Raw genomic sequence first — 24,668 nt, 5'->3', positions numbered from 1 at the left:
CTCAACATAATACCCTCCAGTTCCATCCACGTCGTTGCAAATGGCAAGATCTCATTCCTTTTGATGGCTGCATAATATTCCATTGTATATATATACCACATCTTCTTTATCCATTCATCTGTCGATGGACATCTTGGCTCTTTCCACAGTTTGGCTATTGTGGACATTGCTGCTATAAACATCGGGGTGCACGTACCCTGAAAGCAACTTATTTCATCTACTCTAAACTCTATGGCTACCATACTGCTTGTGAGATACATCATCATTTAACACTAAGAATGAGAACAATTGCCAAACTCTGACATAAAACTTTCTAATATTTACACTTTTTATTTTATCAACAATCAAGTGAAAAGGAACCTACAGAATGGGAGAAAATATTTGCAAACCATTTATCTGAAGAGGTTAATCTCCAAAATATATAAGGAACTAGCAATTCTAAGATATAGGCATCTGACTACTTCATCATGTCATTTAGTGTAGGCATGACCTTCTTCTTATTTCACTAAGTCTTTCCCCACTTCTAGCTCTTCTCTCTGTCCCCCGACCCCAATTTACAAGATACAAAAATGGGAACTAAGAGGTTTAAATGATCTGTTAAATATGTTATTCTGGATCCTCTGAAACGCAGAATCAAGCTGAGATTAAAGATTTTTTTTTTTTAAAGATTTTATTTATTTATTTGAGAGAGAGAGAGAATGAGAGACAGAGCATGAGAGGGAGGAGGATCAGAGGGAGAAGCAGACTCCCTGCCAAGCAGGGAGCCTGATGCAGGACTCGATCCCGGGACTCCAGGATCATGACCTGAGCCGAAGGCAGTCGCTTAACCAACTGAGCCACCCAGGCGCCCGAGATTAAAGATTTTATTAGGGGACTTTATTAGGGGAAATGCAAAGATTTTATTAGGGGAAATGACTGTGTCAGTGAGTGAAATGGGGAGGGAGCCAGAAAAAAGATGGAAGAGGCATTTGACCAGAAAGAAAATCTGATTCTGAATGAAAAAGAGAGCAAGAGAAAGTTGGGTGGAAGTGTCCTAGTCTCTTGTGCCATCCAAGGAAGATTCAGCAAGGCCAATAGGGAGTCCTTGAGCCAGCCAGAGTCAGCTGTCAGCTGAGTCCCACATCTTCTAGCAATGGTCTTGCCTTAGTTTCCTAGCCACACTCAGTCATTGGCTGGAGCAGCTCACAGGAGGTATGGCCAGAATGCAAAGGAGGCTATAGATGCAGGGTGCAGCATTCAGGTTCCTGAACAATTACTCTCCTTGTATTTGGAAGACTGTGAGGTGCATTTTTGTGGCCACCACAACAAACTTCACACTGAATTGGTACCAAAGCCAGATCCACTCTTGATTCTTGCCTGCAAGAAATTCAATTAGACTAGCATCTTCTTTGAATGTGAAGGAAGCTGTTCTTCAGCCATTGTTTTCCCAAAAAGCAGGACAGCTTTCTGTTGGAAATGGCAATTTTGCCTGGCCCTGGACACACAGGGTCTGTCTGCTGATGATGCCTTTGTCTTGTCTGAGGAAGAGAAACGTTTCCATAGAAAGCTTCTGTTGCTGCTCAACTTAATTCTGGGCTTTGGAGCCCTGGAGAGGTGATTCAAGTCATAGGGACATGACGCCTTCCATAAGTTAAGGGTCATTTAGGGGAAATTGTCTGAAAATTCAGTATCTTCTGGCTGTAATGGTCCATGAAATAACTTTTAAAGAAAAGAAGGAAAAAAAGAAAGATGGAGATGGGGGTGAGGGAGGAGGAAAGCAACATCAGGAAAGCGACTTACAAGGAAGGTTCACCCACATTACAATATTGACCCATTACTCTGAGCAGTGGATAAAGACAGGTTGAGTGATCTTACTATTCCCGTTTTTTTTTTTTTAAGTAGGCTATACACAACTTAGGGCGTGAACTCACAACCCCAAGATCAAAAGTCGCATGCTCCACTGACTAAGCCAGCCAGGTGCCCCTAATGATTCCCATTTTATAAAATGTGGAAATTGAGATTAAAAAAGTTAAACCACTTGCCCAAATTTCCATTGCTCATGAAGGCAGAGATGGAAATGCAGCCCATGTCTTTCGCCCTCATCCAATAAGACTGGGTCTACACAATACCAATAAAGAAATAACAAATGAACTAAGGGAATGTTAACATCTGATGGATTGAGAACTGTTGAATTAATGGCATTGAATCCAGGATCATGAATTCTTGTTTCTCCTTTTCGTGATTGGGCACTTCCCTAACAACTGTTAGTATCTTTCTGGATGGGCAGAGGGGAATAGGACGATAAGATTTAACATTAAATTGGGATGGTCATATGGTCTTATTTCTTTTTCTTTTTTTTTTTTTTTTAATTTATTTGACAGAGAGAGACACAGCGAGAGAGGGAACACAAGCAGGGGGAGTGGGAGAGGGAGAAGCAGGCTACCCGCGGAGCAGGGAGCCCGCTGCGGGGCTCGATCCCAGGACCCTGGGACCATGACCTGAGCCGAAGGCAGACACTTAACGACTGAGCCACCCAGGCGCCCCCATATGGTCTTATTTCTAAGAAAGCGCCTTTGCATTTTATATGTTGTGTAGAATTGCAGACAATATAAGGAGTGAGTGTGCAGGTTCTTGAGTCAGATTACCTGGGTTCAGATTATGGCTCTATCACTGCTGTGTGACCGTGGATAAACCACTCAGTTCCTCTTTGCTTGAGTTCCTTCTGAGGTAATGTAAAATGGAGGTCATAATATTGTTACCTCACAGGGTTGTTCTGAGGATTAAATGAGATAACACATTTAGAAGACACTAAATAAATGTAGGCTATAATGAATATATGACCAGAAACCCTATCATTTTGAAAAGACAAACTTGTTGTTCAAGATTAACAACAGCGGATATTTCCTATATTTTCCAGTATTTACTATACACTTTAGTAAAGTCATTCCTATTTGACTGTATTATATTTGAACTTTTGTTAAAGTCCTAGTCCTGTGGCAAATGAAAATTACCTCCTAGATTTTCATGGCATTTCCTGCAAATATTTTTCCATATGGTCGTGTTACTGATATATCTTTTTCTCTGTAGTGAGGCTTATTGCCAATTGCCAACAGAACAGGCTTTGTTGTGTACCCAAAATCCAATATTCTAATATGCAGATAAAATGATTCATACCTATAATATATATCCACTCAACCCAAAATAAAATACTAGCACAGTCATATTATTCATTTTGGTAAAACCTTTAAAATTTTTCATTTAAATCAAATAATCAAATTCATTGCAATCTTCAACGAGATAGTCACTAGGCTATACTACAGTAGATGCCAAGGAAGAAGCCACTACGCAGCCATCCTTGTCTAGCTGGGATGAGTAGACTGATCTGCATAAAACCACCAAGAAAGTTAAAGATAGAAGGTAAATTCTAATTTGCATGGCGAAGGTCATAAGAGCTATAGAAATTCAGAGGACTATCAGAATGGTAAGGTGATAAGGAAAGGTTATGCATAGGAGATGGGAAGAGGCAGTTTGGCAATTAATATCTCACCATGAGTGAGTTAACTTCTCTGTGCTTCCTGGGTCCTTGTTTATGAAATTAAATGCATTAAAATGCCTAAGGCAATCTACATGAGGTAGGCTTGAATGGAGTTTCAAGAATGGGCAGGTTATTATTAGTGGAAAATGATTCCGTTGACAGGAATAATTAAAGCTAGGGATGGGGATATTTCAAGTAGTAGAAATAAAAATCTTGTAAAAAACTTTGGTATATGCAACAAGAAAAAAGGTTCACAGGTAGTAGCAGTGTTACCTAATTTTCTAATTTTCTGTTGCAAATAGCACATTCTTTCTTTCTTGTACGGCAAAGGAACTTTCATTCAACATTTGCTGCTTGTCTGCTTCTTGGCTCAGGTTATAATCCTAGCGAATTAATCCTTCCACACTGCAAAGATTTCTTAATAAAGGAAACAAGGCAGAGTAGTGTCAAAGAATAACCCAAAGTCATAAAGTCACTTAATTATAGCACATTGTTTACTTATTTACAAAGAGGATAAATCAGTAGATTGATTTCACCCCACAGAGGCAAAATAGGTTTTTTAAAAGAGGAAAAAAAGGAGAGAAAAGTAATTGTAGTCTGAGAAGAGTGAATCTTGTTTGCACAATTTTTATGGGTTATCTGATTAGCTGCAGCAGTCAATCTGGACAGTCTGTCCTTGAGTAGGCTGATTAGGGGTACAAAAATACCTTAATTGTTTATAAATTCTCTAGTAAATCTTCGTGAGCTAAACTATGAAGCTGCATGAGAGGCTGTTTCTCTGTAATGTCTGCCAGTGTCTATCAGCACCTCATTCTTAGTTGCACAGGGTCTGCACTACTTCCCTCAATATACCTGCTACTTTTTTGTAAATCTGTTTCCCCTACATCCTTACTTTGCACTGGATCCTCTTCTGAGTCCTAATTTAAAAGTGATCATAATCTAGGGTGCTCTGTAGTGTAGTTTCTATTACGAAGAGTTATAATCATAAACATTTTTCTAGTATGAATTTAAGATGTTAAAAATATGCAAAATTTAAGTTTTCCTTCATTCTTGCATTCATCTAAGGATTAACACCAGTTTTTCCGTACTCCAGCAAACAAAACAACACATAGAACAGTACTGACATTACTGTTAGATGAATTGTATGAGCCAACTTGAAAAGAGAAATTTTAAGTAAATATTTTAACATTAACATTTTAAATGTTACTTAAAATATTTTAATTTGGACAATTAATAGTTTCAGTGCCCCAAACAGTTGATTATTGCTTCCATCCTGCAGTAAATTATCACAGGGGCAAATTTTGGCAAATATTTGCTGGCTTCATGCCCACAGGCATTATTAAAGCAACAACTCCTTTTAGATTAGGATTATGACCTGAGAAGAAGCAACATATACGTACAATTTTGGAAATTAAAATCTGAGATCACGTCTTTTTCAATAATGCGTAAAGGCTAAATTTGCGTGCTCACAGGTGTGGGTCAACTCTAAGTAAGGAAAATACATTTGCTACTTATAGTAGTTAAAAGTGAAGAGGTAATATTGTCCGACAGCTTCATAGGGGTTGCCCAACATACATAAATACATGAAATAATTCTTCATTATGTCGTTAGGATGAGAGAAGCCTCCCTTTCCACAGCTCCTAAGTTTTTAAATCAACACTTCTCTTAAGAAAGATGAAACTCTCCTCATCTCAATCTTTTGGTAATAGTCATGAATCTGTACATTAAAAAAAAGCAGGCATGTGAATTGCTGAGTCCACCTTACCATCCACGGAAGGCCCTATGAGCTGACGGACTTGAACAATTACTTAACCTTTCTTATCTTTTAGGTAAGTATTTCAAGAGAAAATTAACAGTGTAGGTGGCTTAGAAATTCATTCAGAGCCTTAGAAATACACATTAACACAATTCTCACATGTTTGAATTTGGTCTGCACCCAGTCATGTAAACCAAATCATTCCCAGACCGACGAAACTCACATCTTACCACACAAAGACAAAGGCATACCCTTGACTGTCGCAATCACAAGGCTCAGCGAATTCTCGCGCGATGTGACGACGCCGCTGCCGTGATGTCACCGGTTGCCATAGCAGCATCCCTCCCGAGTGGAAAAGAGGGGCGGTTTGGGGCGGAGCGCGTCTTCTGCGGAGGACAAGGGACGCTCTCCTCCTGCAGGTCTGCCTTCTACCAAAATGAGCGGCCTGGATGAGGGCAACAATCTTCCTGTCGCTAAAGACTGCGACCTGGCTACTGGCGACCATGCCCCGGGACATCCGGACCTAAACCAGTGCCCGGGCGAGGAAACCGAGGCGACGCCGGTGATGGCGGACACAGGTGAGGGCGGCTTGGAGACCGCCGCGGAGGGAGGCGCACCCCAGAACCCCGCTAGTTGTGCCCCGGTGCTCCGCGTTCGAGTTTTTGGGAGTCGCGGCCGTGTAGCGACCAGATCGGGCCAGAAAGAGGTTCTTGCCACGGAAGGTTTCGCAGCAGCCCCTGCCTCAGCCTCCGCCGCGGTGGCGACCGACAATAGCCAGGAAAATGGCTGTCCTCGTAGAGAGCCGCAGGGCCCTGCTGGGGAGAAAGCTCTAGAAGCCTGTGGCGCAGGGGGGTTGGGGTCTCAGATGATGCCTGGGGCGAAGGCCAAGGAAATGACAAAAAAGTGCGCCGTTTCAGCGGCTGCGGAAAAGGAGGGAGGAGCAGAGGAGGTGGTGGAGGAAAAGAAGGTGATGCAGAAGGAAAAAAAGGTGGTAGGAGGAATGAAAGAGGAGACACGGGGCAAGGCCCCGAAGATCAATAACTGCATGGATTCTCTGGAGGCCATCGATCAGGAGCTGTCAAATGTAAATGCCCAGGCTGACAGGGCCTTCCTTCAGCTGGAGCGCAAGTTTGGCCGCATGCGAAGGCTTCATATGCAGCGCAGAAGTTTCATTATCCAAAATATCCCAGGTTTCTGGGTCACTGCCTTTCGGAACCACCCCCAGCTGTCACCTATGATCAGTGGCCAAGATGAAGACATGATGAGGTACATGATCAATTTGGAGGTGGAGGAGCTCAAACACCCCAGAGCAGGCTGCAAATTCAAGTTCATCTTTCAGAGCAACCCCTACTTCCGGAATGAGGGCCTCGTCAAAGAATATGAGCGCAGATCCTCTGGCAGGGTGGTGTCTCTTTCCACTCCAATCCGCTGGCACAGGGGCCAAGACCCCCAGTCCCATATCCACAGGAATCGGGAAGGAAACACTATACCCAGTTTCTTTAACTGGTTCTCAGACCACAGCCTTCTAGAATTCGACAGGATTGCGGAGATTATCAAAGCGGAACTGTGGCCCAATCCCCTACAATACTACCTGATGGGTGAAGGGCCTCGCCGTGGAATTCGAGACCCAGCAAGGCAGCCAGTGGAGAGCCCCAGGTCCTTCAGGTTCCAGTCTGGCTAACTGATGACCTTATGAGAAGCTCCTGCACAAGTCTCCTCACCACCTCCCCTTGAACCTATGCTTAGCCAACAGCATGCAGTCTTCTATCTGCTTTCTCTTCACACTGGAGTATTTTCTTTGGTTCTTCTAAATCTTCAACAATCAGTTGCAAGGTTGACTCTTATACGCTTGTGTTCTTCTTCCTCTGGACCTTCATGCTCTTCTGTATCCTGTTACATGTTCCAAGTGCATGGCCTTGCACTGCTTCTATGCCATGCACATGATGCTGTAGATAGATAGGCACTGCCTTCCTTTGCATGCCTTGAGCCCTGTCTGTGACCATGGTCTTTTCCCAGTTTTTTAAGTGGTTATCTACCACAAAGAAGCTTGAAATACCTTTGCAAGTAACTAGCTGGGCTTCATACTTAATGCTGAGTGTCCTCCTGATACCCATGTACTGTATGTCAAGTTCTTTGAATTTCACTGCTGCAAGATGAAGCTGATCTAGATGATGCCAGCCGTCAACCAAACTGGACATTCTGGCTACCACTGACTGGCTCCTAGCTGCCTTCCTGGCCTGTGCCATCCACCCAGCTGGTTATCTGGCAGAATAAGGGGGCTGGTGGGGGCTACGAGGCATGAATGAGGTAACGGATGAGAGGTGTTCAGTGTTACTGCATTGGTCTTCTTTTGCCTTTGGGCACTCTGCTTTGTGAACAGGTACTGGTGAGTATGACGGTCTGTGCTATGGCCCACCCAAACCTGCTCTCAGCCTTCTGGGTAAGCTTTGCATAGGCACCACTGCCTGCTTCCTCAGCAACTATCTGTGGACTTAAGATCCCAGGCAGCACATAGGGAACTTCCCCTCAGACCCCCTACCCCATCAAGTAGTTATCTATAAACCCAACTGGCTGTTGGGCAGGTTGGGCAGTCATACATGATAGTGCCCAAAGCAAGGCTGGTAATGGTTCACTTCCAGCAGTTAGGCTTTCTGAGCTGTAGCCAACAAACACCCTTTATTTGGGCAACTTTGTTAGGTATCCCCCTCCTAACTCTTGCACTCATTCTCAGAATGACAGGATAAAGTTGCTAGGGTGGGGGCACTGAGGGAGAGGTGTTTCTGGTCTGTGGGGCCTCTTGTGTATCTGTCTCTATCTTTCTCTTCCCTCCCCCCACCACCTTGTTCTCTCTGCTTCCCTCTCCCACCCTTCCTCCCTCTCTGAAACAGTTACAGCTCAGAAACAGAAAACTAAACTGGCAAAAGCAGGCTTTTTGTTTAATTTGCTCTCACCTTGTGTCCAGAGGGAGAAAGGTACTGTACAATAGACTCCAGATCTTTTAATTGTGCTCTTCTGCCCTCATGCCTCCCCCCTACTTCCTTTTTAGTAGGGTCTGAAAGGAGACCTGTAGGTTGTTTAGTTATGAGCAGTGTTCTTTTGGGCCAACTTTGTTGACCCCACCCTTTTTCCCTGTCCACTTTCCAAAACCTGTGTTTCTTGAGTTTAGTTTGAGAAGCAGAGGGGAAAGACAGGGGGCCTCACAGTGATGGATTTAAGGCAGACCCAGAGTAGGGTGTGGTCTAAAGCAACCAAAACTTAGTTTCACTCTACTTTTTTAAACATGGAAATTTGGTGGGGGGGGGGTGGCCTTGGATCACTTAGAAATAACCCCAGGGCAGCATTTTGAGGGTCACCTCTGTCCTCTATTACTGCTTTGATGTCCCCGGGGCCTCCATCCTATGGCCTGGCCTTCCTGGCTCTCCCTCCTCCACTAACGCATTTCCTTCCCTGCTTCTCTCCCAAAGACAGGGAGCAGGCTGCAGTCTACACTGTGGGAGATGCCAGGCTACCCTCCTAGGGCGGTATGGGGATGTGTGGTGTCTGGATTTCCAGGATAGGTTCCAGTAGGTGGGACAGCAGTGCCGTCAGGGCTGTCTTACTTGGGTTGTATATAGTGCTAGTAATGACTGCCTTTCTCCTTTTTTTTGAAGGCCTTGCTCTAAGCTCTAAGTGTGTTTGGGAGGTCTGGGCACAGCAAGTGGGGAGGATGCTGTGGGCTGAGGAACCTGAAAGCCCAGAAACAGAAATGAACCTGCTGTGGAGTAGGCTTGGAAAGGCACAGGGAAGACTGGAACCCTGCAGGGTTGGGGATGGTGGGGAGAGTCCCTGAAGCTTTTCCCAGGAGAGGTGGGAGAATCAAAGTGGTTGATGTTTAAAGAGGATGCTTGGAGTAGTTTTCCCTAATTCCCTTGAATTCACCAGTAGATTTTTATACACAAAAATGCAAGTCTGGATGTTTTCTCTCTATTATTATAGGAGTGTTCTTTTCTATGTGGAAGACGAATGGTATATGCTGTATTTGAGTAAAATCCTATTAATTCCTTTCTCTATTTTTGCTTGCTGGCAAAATTGACATTTACAGGCCTGCTTTTTGCTTGTAATTGAGAATGTGTGCAAAAATATCAAACTTGTTCCTGTGCAGTATGACACCTGTGAATATTCATTAATATTATCAGCTTGTTCTGGCCTGTCTGTATATATAGTTCTAAGAAATATAATTTGAATGGGATCTTTGAAATTTTGCAAATTGTTGCTTTGTCTTGTGAAAGTAATCTCAAAAAGAAAAACATAACTCTATTGTCTTGATATTTCTTGCCCTCATAATAATGTTGTACTTGACATTTTATGTTCCTAACCTTAAGTGTAAGTACTTGTAGAATTGCTCTGTCAAACTAAACAAGGATCATTAAGTACTTTAGTCTTCTTTGTGCTCAAAGGAAAAATAAAGTCTGTCGCTCTGTTGTATTTCTTGTTTTCACCAAAAAATAAAAATAAAGTTCTGTGTTGTCTAGGCTAATAAAAGGTTGGGAATTCATTAAAGTTATCAAATTGTCACAGTAAGCATTTTCCTGAAGCTTCAAAAAAAAGCCACCAAATTTCTAAGACATTTTTTTCTTGGAAAAGGGTAAATAAGAAGCCTAACTAACTGCATGCTCATGAACATAATTTTTCCTATTCAGCCAGTGCAGTTATTGAAGGTAATTGAAGCACCATTTCTTGATTTTAGTCATTTACTTAAAATACTGTTTTTAGTAGAAAACATTTTTGGCTTTTTAAGTTTTTATTTTAATTCCAGTTAATTAACATACAGTGTTATATTAGCTTTAGGCCTACAATATAGTGATTCAACAGTTTCATACATCACCCTGTACTCATCTTAGCAAGTGCACTCCTTAATCCCTATTACCCATTTAACCCATCCCCTCACTCCCTCCTCTCTGGTAGCCATCAGTTTGTTCTCTGTAATTAAGAGTATTGTTTCTTGATTTGTCTTTTCCCCCCTTTCCTTGTTTTGTTTCTTAAATTCCACATATGAATGAAATCATAATGGTATTTGTCTTTCTCTGACTTATTTCACTTAGTGGAAAACTTTTCTTTTATAAAGATTTTTATTTATTTGACAGTGAGAGATACAGTGAGAAATACAGTGAGAGAGGGAACACAAGCAGGGGGAGTGGGAGTGGGAGAAGCAGGCTTCCTGCTGAGCAAGGAGCCTGATGTGGGGCTCGATGCGGGGCTCGATCCCAAGACCCTGGGATCATGACTTGAGCCGAAGGCAGCCGCTTAACGACCACCCAGGTGCCCCCGTGGAAAACTATTCTTAATGCACCATTCTTGTTTACTACATTTATGTTAACTGATCTTACTCTTTCCTCAGTGAGCTTAAGATAGACTTTTGGAAGAAATTAATCTTTGTGTATTCTGTAAGTGCTTAATTTCTTTTCCTACAAGTGTGTTGCTTTAAAAAGAATAAAAAAAATTGTGACTGACACAGTGTCTAGAAACAAATGATCTCAGACATCTCAGTCTAATTACCAATAATGTTTTGCTGTTCAGCAGTTGTCACATGAAGGTTTGGAAGCTAAATACTTCTGCAATCTCTGGAGTTGAGGGAGCTACGGACATTGCAAGACCTGTGAAAAGGAATGGTATTTTTAGCCATCTAAACAAAAATTTTACATAAATGGCCCCAAATTATTATTAAACAGACCTGCTGACTCTTGATGCAATCCATACTTGGAAGTTTTACTTAAGTATAATTTTTTCTAGGCCTGGAGAACTTTAAGTTTTAGAGAGCTAGGTTTTCTTTGCAAACTCTACACCCAACTTAATCCTAAATTTTCCTTATAGTGTTCATTTTACCTTTTCAATTTAGTGATTGATTTTTTTCTGCATCAACCACTTGTGTCAAGCATTTTCTCTTATCCTTTTCTGGACATGGTCAGAAAAATGTCATTTTTGTTGCCCTTGGTTTATTATCAGCTTTAACCAATAGTATTCATTTTTCTAGTAGGTTGGTGCCCCTCGATTGTTAGATTACCATGGTTTCTGTTCTGTTTAATAAAATTAGACTCAATTAGACATTATGTAGGTTTCACTTTACTAGTCAGTTGGTATACTCCTATATCCCTGTTCCATTTCTTTTCATTGCCTTGTTTTTCTTTCTCAATTCTAGACCCAAATAATTCCTTATGCAGACCTTCAAATCATATGCGAGGTTCTCTTGTCCTCTGTTCACCAAAGAAGTATCATTTGGTCTGCTCAGGCCATATTGCCGTTAGTAGGGTCATTCTTCATAATTCCCCTGGTGCCCACATAACAGAATCTCCTTGTGCATTCTTTTCCATTTCTGGGTATTCAGCTTAGACCAGACTGACAAAAGGCTTCTCTAACCTTCCTTACTCAGGGTCCCTTCTCCCCACCACTCCTGTTGCTGCTACTGCTTCTCCTTTATCTCTAGTTGACTCCAGTTTCTGGAATCAGTGTTTATCATAAAAACAAACAAAAATTACCTGTATTCTTACTGAATCCCCTGCTCCACAGAGTCACAGTTTGAGCCTTGGATACCTGATTTGCGTCAGAGATACCGTCTCTGGTTTGACAATCTCCAGAAATCTGAGGTATGTCCTGCACATCCGTTTGTGTTCTCATGTTACTTTCATAGTCCTGACACAGGTCTTACTATCTCCATTTAAATAGTTGAGAAAACAGGCTCAGAAAGTTGAAGTAAATGTGCCTAAGATGCAAGTCACAGAGACGTGAATTTTTTTATTTCAAGCCTAGGGTATCTTCCATTATAAACATCTGTACTAAATTTGTCATAAAACAAAAATCGTATTTATGTGAATAATCAGGACTCAGTTGAAGTTATTCTTCATTCATGATTGGTCTTTGAAAGGGGTACTTTTTTTTAACCATTTAATACAGGGTTCCATACAGTCACAGATTAAAACACTACTGAAATTTACAAATGCAATTTTTTTTTTTTTTAAAGATTTTATTCATCCATTTGACAGAGACACAGCGAGAGAGGGAACACAAGCAGGGGGAGTGGGAGAGGGAGAAGCAGGCCTCCCGCGGAGCAGGGAGCCCGATGCGGGGCTCGATCCCAGGACCCTGGGATCATGACCCGAGCCGAAGGCAGATGCTTAATGACTGAGCCACCCAGGCGCCCCAATCTTGATAATTGCTGCAAAAATAAATGAAATTAGCAGTTTGTTGCCTTCATCAAAGGGAGTAAATGTACCAAAAGGACTTTAAATATTATATTTATGAAATTTAGTTGCTAGGAACTATAAAGAAGTGTTGACATTTGTATTAAATTTAGAGAATTTGAATATTTTTTAATTGATTCAACATGGTGATTGCTTTTAATAGGCACTTAATAATTTATTTATTTTAATTAATTTTTAAATTTTTTTTTTAAGTACAATCTACCCCCCCAATGTGAGGCTAAACTCACACCCAAGATCAAGAGTCTTCTGCTCGGGTGCCTGGGTGGCTCAGTCATTAAGCGTCTGCCTTCGGCTCAGGTCATGATCCCAGGGTCCTGGGATCGAGCCCCACATCGGGCTCCCTGCTCTGCGGGAAGCCTGCTTCTCCTCCCACTCCCCCTGCTTGTGTTCCTGCTCTCGCTATGTCTCTCTCTGTCAAATAAATAAATAAAATCTTTAAAAAAAAAAAAAAAGAGTCTTCTGCTCTACCGACTGTGAGCCAGCCAGGTGCCCCATTCTTCTTTTTAGTAAACTTTATTAAGCTTTAATCTTTACCAAGAAAGTGCCAAGGCCAAAGCACCGGTAAAGTAAAATAAAGTCTTTTTTTTAAGACTCTGAGAACAGGTGCATGGTATAAGAACCTGACTGCCAAGCAGTCTATGTGATATTGTAGTTGTCATTCTAATTAATGACCCAAATTCTCTCAATAGGCCCAGATATCCCATCTCCCATTAAATTTACTTGGATCGGTTTTCATTATTCCTTTTCCATTTTGGTTTCCTCAGCATCAAAGGGGAAATTTGCTAAGTGTGCAAGGTGAATGTTTGAACCTGAATATGAAGAAAGAGTAGACCTGCTTACTAATAACTTTAGTTTATGTGGCTTCCAAGAAGAGTAGACTTCATTATATGTTTTAGGACTCCCATGGTTCTTGGTTCTCTATTTTACTCTTCCAGGTAAGTTCTATGTTATAGATCTTTGCTTTAATATTTTTTACTAAATTGTTACTTTAGGACAGAGCCTGTGTATTTCTAATCCCTCACATGTCCTAGCATGATGTGACTGTTAAATTGAAGTGTGGTTTTAGACTGAGAATTTGCCCCGATCTTTTCCAGTGTTGGAAGACTTTTATGTGTCAGTCAACTAAGGGCATGAATTTTGGGGTGAAACTTGGGCTCATGTATAGACTCTGTTCCTTAGTAACAGTACAATTTTGAGCAAGGATGTTATTTAACCTCTATGAATTTCAATGTCCTTATCTGTAAAATTTTAATAATTATACACACCTCATAGGGATGCTGTAGGGGATAAATAAGGAACATGAAGTAGCCTGGTGAAGAGTTAGCACTTAAAGCCATTATTTTTTTGCCATTATTTCTGCCATTATTTCTAGAGACCAACAAGAGATACCTTTTTGAATTCACCCTATGTGGACTGGACCATGCCCAAGGATTTTCATGGGCAGCACAGTGGGTCTTATGGTAACGTTCTTCTCAAGACTCTGAGAAGAGGTAAGGGAATGTTACTGTAACATCACATTTAAGAAAAAGCTATCCATGTGATTCTAATATAGTCAAGGTTATTATATCCAAAGAGAGTGTGACATTCTATTTTATGCTGGTTTGTTATATACAATAATCATATAGATTTTTCATTCAAACCAGTTCAATAAATGTGTGTGTATACATGTATGAGTGTGTATATATACATGTGTGTGTGTATATATATATATATTTTTTTTGCTTTAAATACATGTATTTAAAGTTGTTGGATATGAAAATTGGTGGGGAAATAATACCTGATTTCAAGTTTAAAAAACTCAGAAGTATAGTTGACCCTTGAACAATGTGGGGATTAGGGCCCCCTCCCCCATACATAGTCAAAAATCCATGTGTAATGTTTGACTCCCCTGCCAAACTTGACTACTAATACCCTACTGTTAACTGGAGCCCTTACCGATAACATTAACACATACTTTGTATATGTATTATATGCTATGTTTTTATAATAGAGTAAGCTAGAAAAAATAAAATGTTAAAATCATAAGGAAAATACATTTACAGTACTGTATCGAGAAATATTTGCATATAAGCGGACCCGTGCAGTTCAGACCCATGAATTTCAAGAGTAAACTTTAGTTGATTTTAGCTTGCAATTCATGGTTTAACTGAAGTTTCTCTACCTCAATATTCCAAAAACGAAATTCTGACAAACCGTTACCACTGTGACATTCAGATCTTACCTCTGCTGATGAGACCAACAGTGGCCAGCAAAGAAAATCTAAAATCTCTTGCATTTATTTGTAGTTATCTTTCAGATGATGAATGTTTGCCTTATGCTAATATTAAACTTAAGTCCTCCGTCCATTTATATAATTTTCCTGCTTTCTTGCTTCATTTAACTTTATTAAAGAATATATAGCTTTTCTTCTCTAATATCTTTTTAACTTTTATAGTGCCATTTTTAAATTATTTTTACTTTTCAGATCCAATTAGAAACACTGGCACTTTTTAGAAAAAATGAAATAAAAAAACTTAAAAGTCTAATTATCCAACAGAAAAACAACATTCATTAGAAGAACTGACTCTGCTAGAAGGGTATTAGGAAACTCGGAAATAAAACTCTAACCTTGTCTTTTGACAAGATGGAAAAAACTGAGGTCAGATTAGATATATATGGTAACTTGTTCAGATCCCTTAGGTAAGTACGGGTAAAAGTAGGATGAGAACTTCTGATTTGAGTTCCATTTTTTTTCAATCCTTAGTGACCAAAAAAGTGCAATTAACGTATTTTGGGGTTCTCATTTTTCATATTAATAATAATAGTTTATAAGCATTTAAAGATACATTCTTGGGGCACCTGGGTGGCTCAGGCGTTAAGCGTCTGCCTTCAGCTCAGGTCATGATCCCAGAGTTCTGGGATCGAGCCCTGCATAGGGCTCCCTGCTCAGCGGGAAGCCTGTTTCTCCCTCTCCCACTCCCCCGCTTATGTTCCCTCTCTCGCTGTGTCTCTCTTTCAAATAAATAAATAAAATCTTTAAAAAAGAAAAAAAGATACATTCCTCTTTCCCATTGACAAAATAAATCCACATAAGGGAAAACAGCTTTATTTTTAAAGAAATTAAATATCTATTTGTATACGTCAGACAGCATCTTTCACTTAGCCCTAAGCTGACTGTGTGTTCGTTATCATATTCCAATAAGATTTTGGAAATCAGTTTTAAATATATTACCATATACTTATTAGTAGATATCAAACAGAGCTACTGACACTGAGGAAAAAATTTCAGTAACTGTTTACCCACCCTGAGATACTCATTCCCACAATACCTTTGGGATTATTTGAGGATTTAAAAATTTAATGAAATATTTATCTTTTCATTGCATGCATCAATATGTTAAGTTCTCTGCTACAATCCAGGTAAAATAATGATAGTGACCATTGTGTTTTCTGACACTGTCCATGATGGACAGAGCGAAATTAAAACATAAAGAGTAGCCAGGAATTTACTGTAAACATCTGGCTCCAGACATCTTGCCACAAGTAGCTACTATTCGAGGACTATACGAAGCACATGGAACACAATAATCCTGGATTGTAATATAACTATGAAATCTCTTAAAGCATTTTTCCCAATCTTTTTTTCATTACTACCCCCCCCCGAGAAAAATTAAATTCAACCAAATTAAATTTAATTAATAAATTTAACTTTAAATTCTGTTTTTCCCTAATGAGAGAAATTAATGCTAAAGAGTAAGATTTACTGGGTAGGGTTGAGCTTTGGAGGGGCACAATTCATTGCATTATCTAGTATTTTTTTCACCCCAAGAACCAATTTTTGTCCCACTGAGAATATATACCTTAAAGTGAATGAAAATTAATTATATAGCCTTTAACATTATTGGGGGGGAAAAACCCTTATGAGTAACATTAGAGGTTGAAATAGTTGGCTTCTCATCTCATTTCTGTCCCATACTGGCTGTGTGGTCTCACAAGAAATCCTCTTTAGCTCCTTGTTTTGGAAAACTTAAGAATAGCATAAAACCTGATAGCTTGGATAGCCTATTCTCACTAGACTCAGTATTTTTGGTTTTAAGTGGAAGGAACAGATAGAGATCAATTATTCTCAATTCTGGCTGCACTTTTCCTGGGGCAGGTAAAAGATGTCAGTGCTCATCTATATTTCCAGACCAATTAAACCAATCTCTGGAGGTTATGGTCTAGCTAGTGATTCTTGAACTTTAGTATATGAATCCACTAATATTAAAACACAGGGTGCTGGGTTGCATCCCCGACATTTCTGATTCTGCAGGCCTTGCGTGGGGCCTGCAAATTTGTATTTCTATCAGATTCTCAGGTGATGCTGTGCTAGTGGTTTGGGGACTACACTTTGAGAACCACTGGTCTAGGCATATGTGTAAATTGTGTGTGTGTGTGTATGAATACATGTATATATTACACAGGTGATTCCTAATCCCCAGATGAATCCTAATCTCAGAACTATTGGTATAGAAAATATTAAGGTTCTTTTCAGTTCTAAGATACTGAGATTTTAATGTAATGAGAGTTGTTGGGCATAAAGATGGTCTATACAGAAAGGAGACCTATGGAAAAAACACCAATTTCTTGGTCAGTTATCATTAAGAATTTGTTCCTATAAAGCATTTTATAGTATTTTTTGAAAGGTAACATTTTTACAGTAGACTCGCTGCATATATAGTTCTTCACTTCATTTTTCAGTAAAGACAGTTTATTTGGTTGTCAGTGTCTCATTATTTGATAAGATCAATGGAGGGTTTGGATAGTAGCCAGCTGTTTTTGAATTGCTTGAAGAAAACCTTGAAAATTTGTAGTCCAGGGGTAATTCTGGGAAAAAGAACAATTTTATTATTTTCCAGATCTCAAAAGGCCATTCATAAACATAAACAAATCAAAATTTGAGTCACTGATAATAAAACTTATTTTTTAGAATTTCGTGATTTTAATTTCTTTTGTCACCTGGATAGGTTGCACCTAACATGAAGAGTATAGATGTTTTCCTCCATAAAATTTACAATAATTTAAGTCAAGATACATTTAGAAGTTTTATAAATCATCTTCAGAGATTTAACTAGTGAGTTTAATTTTAACATTCTCTGTACAAAAGTTAACACATAAAATAGGCATGCTCATCTAATTTTTTTTTTAATTTAAAAGTCTCTCAGGCTCTACTCAGAGCATCATGTAACTGGTAAATGAGAACTAATAATCTTTTGGCCCCAGTAATAAGAGAGTTACTAAGAATAATTTTTGAATGCTTAGATAAATAAGGATTTTAATATACACAATGTGGCAGCTTTCTCCATATGATAATCATCTCTCTCTCTCTCTCTCTCTCTCTCTCACACACACACACACACACATACACTCTCACACACGTGCATGCACAGCCACAAGGGAAATTGAGAGAGAGAACATAACATGCATACTTTATTGATGGGGAGACATTGTGACATCTTTAAATTTCTCAAAAGCTAGCCTTCAGATATCTTCTTCCCAAATTTCTTCCAAGGAAACATTACCAGAAATATTACAAGTGAAACGTTATGATATATGCCATGTTATGATACTCATTCCACATGCAGATGCTGGGCAATAATCCTTATTTCAAAAATCTCACAAGTAAAACATCATTTAGAAGTACTGAGTACTTTGAAAATGACACTAGCATAAAAATTATACTTTATATTAAATGCCAGTGAGAATCATCAAGTCCAAGTAGTTAATCCTTATGAGGAAAACATTAGTGCTAGAAATAGGGAAGCAGGAACACTGCCTGTCTGATGCCTGAGAAACCTAAGATGTTATAAACAGAAAAATGTTCAATATTAGTGAATTTCATTGGTCTTGACTGCTCAGTTAGCTGTGGTATATTTTGAGCCACACATTAAAAAGGCATTGGAAAGTAAATTGCTAACACTGAGTTTCTAAAATCATATATCTGAGGTCTTGTATTTCTGATAAGCCACCAAAATGATATAGGCTAAGAGTTCAACCAGTTATCTTTTCCTCTGTCTTTCCTATACATTTGCTGAAGTAAATGTTTAGGTTTCTGCGTAGCTATTACTAAAAGGTTAAAAATGGTTACATTATCATGATCCTTACAAACCAATCATCATTATAATGTATATAGCTACCAAGTGCAAACTTATACAATCTATAAAAACGAGTCTTTGTATTTAAATGTCAATGAGATAACCAAACCTAACAAGATATTCATTAAGAAAGAAATATTTCATGACTACAAAAAGGTTTTAAGAGGCAAAGGGGGAGTATTTGTTTTTCACCTTCTATCTCACTTAAAGCAAACATTTTCTCTTCCAGGTAGCAGAAAAGATCTGTTAAGAAATCTGGGCATTTTATAACCAGGTGAGATCAGATGACTCTTCTATTGAAACAAGGATCTCCAGACTGGGGATTCAACAAGAGGGAAAGAATGGCATCTGTTACCAGAAAGTCATTTCTGGTGCTCTTTGGAAGAAAAGAGAAAGACAGACAAATCCTGAATTCTTATTTACCACAACAATATTCTATTAAACTCTGTGTATTAAATACACATCATATCAACCATATTAGCTAGCAATTAAATGAAGTGAGCCAAAATGAACAAATATTCTTGAACAGTAAGTTCAACATAAAATATAACAGAAAAGAAAAACTCTGGATCTTTTTTTTTTTAAAAGCTATTAGCAGGATAATATGTATATAAAGATTCTATCCTCAACATGTCTGAAGCCATGGCCATCAGTATTTTTCTCCCAACTATTTTTCTTACTTGAGAAATAAGGTAAATTACACAGTCGTATCCAACTTTACTGAATATGTTACTGAAATAATCAATTTCAAGTTTTCTGTGAGACAGAACTTCTTTATGAGAATGTGAACATAGCAGAGTGCTAACTTAGAGACTAACACTTTGCTTTCTAAGGAAGTATCCTGGACATCAAAATCAACAATTGAATATGACACATCAACTCTCTCCTCCTTTCACCACAAAAAATCGGTACATGTTTAGCTTTGTTTGACTGCTGTTAAGTCCTTAATATTTTCTCCTGAGAAAAGGTAGAAGACAAAAGCCCAGAGCCAAGTTCTTTTCCAGGGGGCTGTGGAAGAAAGCTTTTGGCAAATGAAAATGGGAGATGCACTAATGTTAATACTGCTTCTTTAAGGAGAGGTAATTACCCCCAGAAGATGGAGAGGGGGTTATTTTCTCATTCTTCGGAGAAATATTTAAATCCTAGAATAATGAAGATTCACTTTACTTTGACTTTCTTACTATTTCATAACCATATCCCATTGAACCAGTTTTTATCCACGTACTATTGCAATAATTCATTGACTTTGATTATCACATTACTTTATTCTCTCACTATAAATTTGAATCACTTTGAAATAAAGGAAGAATGAAATAGAAAAACTGAAAATAATAGTTTAATTCTGGGCTAGCCCCTTCCTTCAAGTTACAAGTTCCATTTCTTTTACAGGGAAATTGTTTGTAAAAGGAAGAAATATATTTAGGTTATCTTTCTTTAATCTTATGTGTTTAAGCATGGAACGAAATGAAAATTAAACTATTCTTTTGAAACTAATGAGAATGATATTATTTTAATGAGGATATACTGACATATTGGATTTGTATGCTGCCATAGAGAATGGACTTTTTGGAAGGTTATATGTATTTTAGGGTTGTAATTACCATCATATCATCATCATCAGCCTATCAATAATTCAGATAAATATTTTGCTTTACTTTCTCTCACATCCATCCTGTGAGAGAGGAAATGCAGCTTGCTATTATCCCCAATTCAAGAAAGAAGAATCTGGGGCGCCTGGGTGGCTCAGTTGGTTAAGTGGCTGCTTTCGGCTCAGGTCATGATCCTGGAGTCCCGGGATCGAGTCCCGCATCGGGCTCCCTGCTCGGCGGGGAGTCTGCTTCTCCCTCTGACCCTCCTCCCTCTCATGCTCTCTGTCTCTCATTCTCTCTCTCTCAAATAAAAAAAAAAAAGAAAAAAGAAAGAAGAATCTAAGGTTAGGGGGCGTCTGGGTGGCTTAGTCATTAAGCGTCTGCCTTCGGCTCAGGTCATGATCCCAGAGTCCTGGGATCGAGTCCTGCATCGGGCTCCCTGCTCCCTGGGAGCCTGCTTCTCCCTCTGCCTCTCTCTCTCTGTCTCTCATGAATAAATAAATAAAATCTTAAAAAAAAAAAAAAAGAAAATGGAGGGATTTAAGTTCTGACCTTAATCAGGGGCCCTGTGAATACCTCAGACTTTCAGATACATATTTCTGAGAACCGAATTTACTATTATGAAGTAATTCTCTTTCATGTTAATAATGGATTTTTTTCCTTAATGTCTATTTTGTTTCACATTATTGTAGCTAACTCTTTCTCTTAGTTACCATTAACATGGTATTAGCTCTTGCCATCTTTTGATATTCAAACTTTCTGTGTCCTTATATTTCAGACATGTCTTTTCTGAACAGCCCATAGTTGGGTTTCATTATTTCATTCAGGACTTTAATCAGAGATTTTTGTCATCTATACTTAATATAATTACTCAGGTTTAAATCTGTCATCTTCCTGAATATTCTCCATACCTTGTTTATTTTTCATACTCTTTTCTTTCCATTTTTGTTTTCTTTTAGATTTTATCCTAGTATGTATCTCATTACAGTTTCTTTGGTAGTTATCCTAGAGATTACAACATGCATAATACCTAACATACTCTTATTCCTTACCATATAAGTTTGATATAATACAAGGATGCTAGGGCATTTTAATTCCAACTGTCCCACTGCCATTGGCATCATTTAAAAAAAATATATTTTAATTTAAATTTAATTAACATATACTGTATTATTAGTTTTGGAGGTAGAATTTAGTGACTCACCAGTTGCATCTAATACCCAGCGCTCATTACTTCAAGTGCCCTCCATAATGCCCATCACTCAGTTACCCCATCCCCATCCCCACCTCCCCTCTAGCAACCCTCAGTTTGTTTCCTATAGTTAAGAGTTTCTCATGGTTTGCCTCCCTCTTTGTTTTCATCTTATTTTTCCTTCCTTTCCCCTATGTTCATCTATTTTGTTTTCTTAAATTCCACATATGAGTGAAGTCATGTGGTATTTGTCTTTGACTTATTTTGCTTAGCATAATACCCTCTAGTTCCATCCATGTCTTTGCAAATGACAAGATTTCATTCTTTTTGATGGCTGAGTAGTGTTCCATTGTGTGTGTGTGTGTGTGTGTATGTATATATATATACACACATATATATATATACACAGACACACACCACATCTTTATCCATTCATCTGTTGATGGACATCTGGGCTCTTTCCCTATTTTGGCTATTGTTGATAGTGCTGCTATAAACATTGGGGTGCATATGCCCCTTCGAATCACTACTTTTGTATCCTTTGGAGAGATACCTAGGATAGATATGCTGGGTCATAGGGTAGCTCTATTTTTAACTTTTTGAGGAGCCTCCATACTGTTTTCCAGAGTGGCCACACCAGTGTGCATGCCCACCAACAGTGTAAGAGGGTCCCTCTTTCTCTGCATCCTCACCAACATCTATGTTTCCTGAGTTGTTCATTTTAGCCATTCTGACCAGTGTGAGGTGGTATCTCATTGTGGTTTGATTTGTATTTCCCTGATGCCAAGTGATGATGAATATTTTTTCATGTGTCTTTTGGCCATTTGTATGTCTTCTTTGGAGAAATGTCTGTTCATGTCTTCTGCCCATTTCTTGACCAGATTTTTTGTTTTTTTGGGTGTTGAGTTTGATAAGTTCTTCATAGATTTTGGATACTTTATCTGGTAAGACATTTGCAAATATCTTCTCCTATTCTGTAGGTTGCCTTTTAGTTTTGTAGACTGTTTCTGTTGGTGTGCAAAAGCTTTTTATCTTGATGAAGTTCCAGTAGTTCATTTTTGCTTTTGTTTCCCTTGCCTTTGGAGACGTGTCTAGCAAGAAGTTGCTGTGGTTGAGGTCAAAGAGGTTGCTGCCTGTGTTCTCTACTCGGATTTTGATGGGTTCCTGTCTCACATTTAGGTCTTTCATCCATTTTGGGTTTATTTTTGTGTATGGTGTAAGAAAGTAGTTGCGTTTCATTCTTCTGCATGTGGCTGTTCAATTTTCCCAACACCATTTGTTGAAGAGACTGTCTTTTTTCCATTGGATATTCTTTCCTGCTTTGTCAAAGATTAGTTGATCATAGAGTTGAGGGTCCATTTCTGGGTTCCTATTTTGTTCCATTGATCTATGTGTCTGTTTTTGTGCCCGCACCACACTGTCTTGATGATTACAGCTTTGTAATACAGGTTGAAGTCTGGAACTGTGATGCCTCCAGCTTTGTTTTTTGTTTTTTTTCAACATTACTTTGGCTATCCAGGGACTTTTCTGGTTCCATACAAATTTTAGGATTGTTTATTCTAGCTCTGTGAAAAATGCTGATGGCATTTTGATAGGGATTGAACTGAATGTATAGATTGATTTGAATAGCATAGACATTTTAACAATATTTGTTCTTCCAATCCATGAGCATGGAATGTTTTTCCATTTCTTTGTGTCTTCCACAATTTCTTTCTTAAGTGTTCTATAGTTTTCAAGTACAGGTCCTTTACCTCTTTGGTTACATTTATTACTAGGTATCTTATGGTTTTTGGTCCAATTGTACATGGGATCCATTCCTTGATTTCTCTTTCTTCTGCTTCACTGTTAGTGTATAGATATGCAACTGATTTCTCTGTATTGATTTTATATACTGTGACCCTGTTGAATTTCTGTATCAGTTCTAGCAGTTTTTTGGTGGAGTCTTTAATGTTTTAAAATTCTTTCTTTAGGGGCAACTGGGTAGCTCAGTTGGTTAAGTGTCCGACTTTTGATTTTGGCTCAGGTCATGATCTCAGGGTTGTGAGATACAGGCCCATGTTGGGCTCCATGCTGGGTGTGGAGCCTGCTTAAGATTATCTCTCTCTTCCTCTGTCCCCATCCCCCAACGCCCACTCACCCACACATTCTCTCTCTCTCTAAAAATAAATAAATAAATAAAAATAAAAAAATTCTTTATTTAAAACTCTCAGGACTTTTTAAAAATTTTTCCAACAGAAAATGTTCATTTAATTTATTCATGTAGCTTATCCCTTTGTTGCTGTATATTCTTTCTTGCATCTTCAGTCTTCCAACAGGGATCATTCTTTCTTTTGCCTGAAGAACAGTACACTAGTATTTTCTTTAGTGTAGGTCTTCTAGAGATAAATTTCCTCCATTTTTGACTGTCTAAAAATACTTTTGTTGGGGCACCTGGGTGGCTCGGTCGGTTAAGCATCTGCTTTCGGCTCAGGTCATGGTCCCAGGGTCCTCGGATCGAGCCCCGCATTGGGCTCCCTGCTCAGTGGGAAGCTTGCTTCTCCCTCTCCTACTCCCCCTGCTTGTGTTCCCTCTCTCGCTGTCTCTCTCTGTCAAATCAATCATTCAATAAATAAAAATCTTTAAAAAAAAATTAAAAAAATACTTTTATTTTATTCTTTAATGATATCTTTACTGGATGTTGACTACCATCAAGATTGATAGCCATTGTCTTTCAGCAATTTAAAGATACTGTTCTACTGTGTTGGCTTTTTTGTTTTTGGGAGAAGTCAGATGTCAATCTAACTCTTACTCCTTTGAAATCAATGTTTTTAATTCTCTGGCTGCTTTTAATATTTCTTAATTATCTTTGGTTTTTAGCAGTTAACTTTGGATTTGTTTTTATTTATTTTGTTTCAGTTATTTGGACTTCTTACGCTTTTGGCTTATTTCTTTTCATCATTTTTGGAAAGTTGTAGCTATTGCTTCTGGCTTATTCTCTCATCTCCTGGGGTTTCCAATTATAGAAATCTTATTCCTTCTCAGTGTATCTCCTATGTTGCTTCTTTATCTTCCTTTTTTCTGTATCTTGCTTTTTTCTTTTTTTTTTCTTCATGCTTCATTCTGGATATTTTCTTTGGCCTGTCTTCCAGTGCACTAATTAACTTTTTTTTTTTTGTAGTTTTTAATTTTATTATGTTATGTTAGTCACCATACAATACATCATTAGTTTTTGATGTAGTGATCCACGATCCATTGTTTTCGTATAACACCCAGCGCTCCATGCAGAACGT

The 24,668-nt window shown here is 38.7% G+C and overlaps 2 protein-coding genes and 3 long non-coding RNA genes across 16 annotated transcripts in view; 2 read left to right on the top strand and 3 right to left on the bottom strand.

Annotated features, from left to right (window-relative positions):
• Positions 1 to 657: 657 nt before the first annotated feature.
• LOC115941239 (uncharacterized) lies at positions 658 to 5,577 on the bottom strand. 6 transcript variants are annotated; one of them, XR_014147914.1, is made up of 4 exons: positions 5,501 to 5,547; positions 3,788 to 3,931; positions 2,625 to 2,752; positions 658 to 1,698 (listed from the first exon to the last, which is right to left on the bottom strand). It is a non-coding gene; the product is annotated as an uncharacterized LOC115941239 (long non-coding RNA). The 6 variants fall into 6 exon arrangements; XR_014147913.1 differs by having other exon boundaries at positions 5,430 to 5,528; XR_014147915.1 differs by having other exon boundaries at positions 5,494 to 5,523.
• A 32-nt stretch (positions 5,578 to 5,609) lies between these two features.
• Positions 5,610 to 9,734, top strand: TSPYL4 (TSPY like 4). Its single transcript, XM_006734232.3, has one exon. It carries the CDS (start codon positions 5,707 to 5,709, stop codon positions 6,949 to 6,951), a length of 1,245 nt encoding a protein of 414 aa, XP_006734295.1. The 5' UTR covers positions 5,610 to 5,706; the 3' UTR covers positions 6,952 to 9,734.
• A 297-nt stretch (positions 9,735 to 10,031) lies between these two features.
• On the bottom strand, positions 10,032 to 12,866 carry LOC145723086 (uncharacterized). The gene is made up of 2 exons (XR_014147911.1): positions 11,783 to 12,866; positions 10,032 to 10,903 (listed from the first exon to the last, which is right to left on the bottom strand). It is a non-coding gene; the product is annotated as an uncharacterized LOC145723086 (long non-coding RNA).
• Positions 12,867 to 12,894: 28 nt separating this feature from the next.
• Positions 12,895 to 20,112, top strand: LOC115941238 (uncharacterized). Its single transcript, XR_014147909.1, has 2 exons — positions 12,895 to 13,440; positions 13,878 to 20,112. It is a non-coding gene; the product is annotated as an uncharacterized LOC115941238 (long non-coding RNA).
• NT5DC1 (5'-nucleotidase domain containing 1) overlaps positions 17,217 to 24,668 on the bottom strand; it is a 137,709-nt gene continuing 130,257 nt past the window's right edge. For 6 of the 7 annotated variants that reach the window (XM_031029139.2, XM_031029141.2, XM_006734231.3 and 3 more), the window contains one exon: positions 17,217 to 17,350. In XM_031029139.2, coding sequence (XP_030884999.1) covers positions 17,235 to 17,350 — 116 coding nt within the window. In that variant the 3' untranslated portion in view covers positions 17,217 to 17,234. Of the gene's footprint in view, positions 17,351 to 17,853; positions 18,028 to 24,668 lie in introns of those variants that run through there. The other variant, XM_081828842.1, reaches the window with a different exon arrangement.

The sequence above is a fragment of the Leptonychotes weddellii genome, chromosome 8 (genome assembly GCF_054177405.1).
Source record: "Leptonychotes weddellii isolate Sample4059 chromosome 8, ASM5417740v2, whole genome shotgun sequence".
Taxonomy (NCBI): domain Eukaryota; kingdom Metazoa; phylum Chordata; class Mammalia; order Carnivora; family Phocidae; genus Leptonychotes; species Leptonychotes weddellii.
This window is presented reverse-complemented; position numbering and strand designations above follow the sequence as displayed.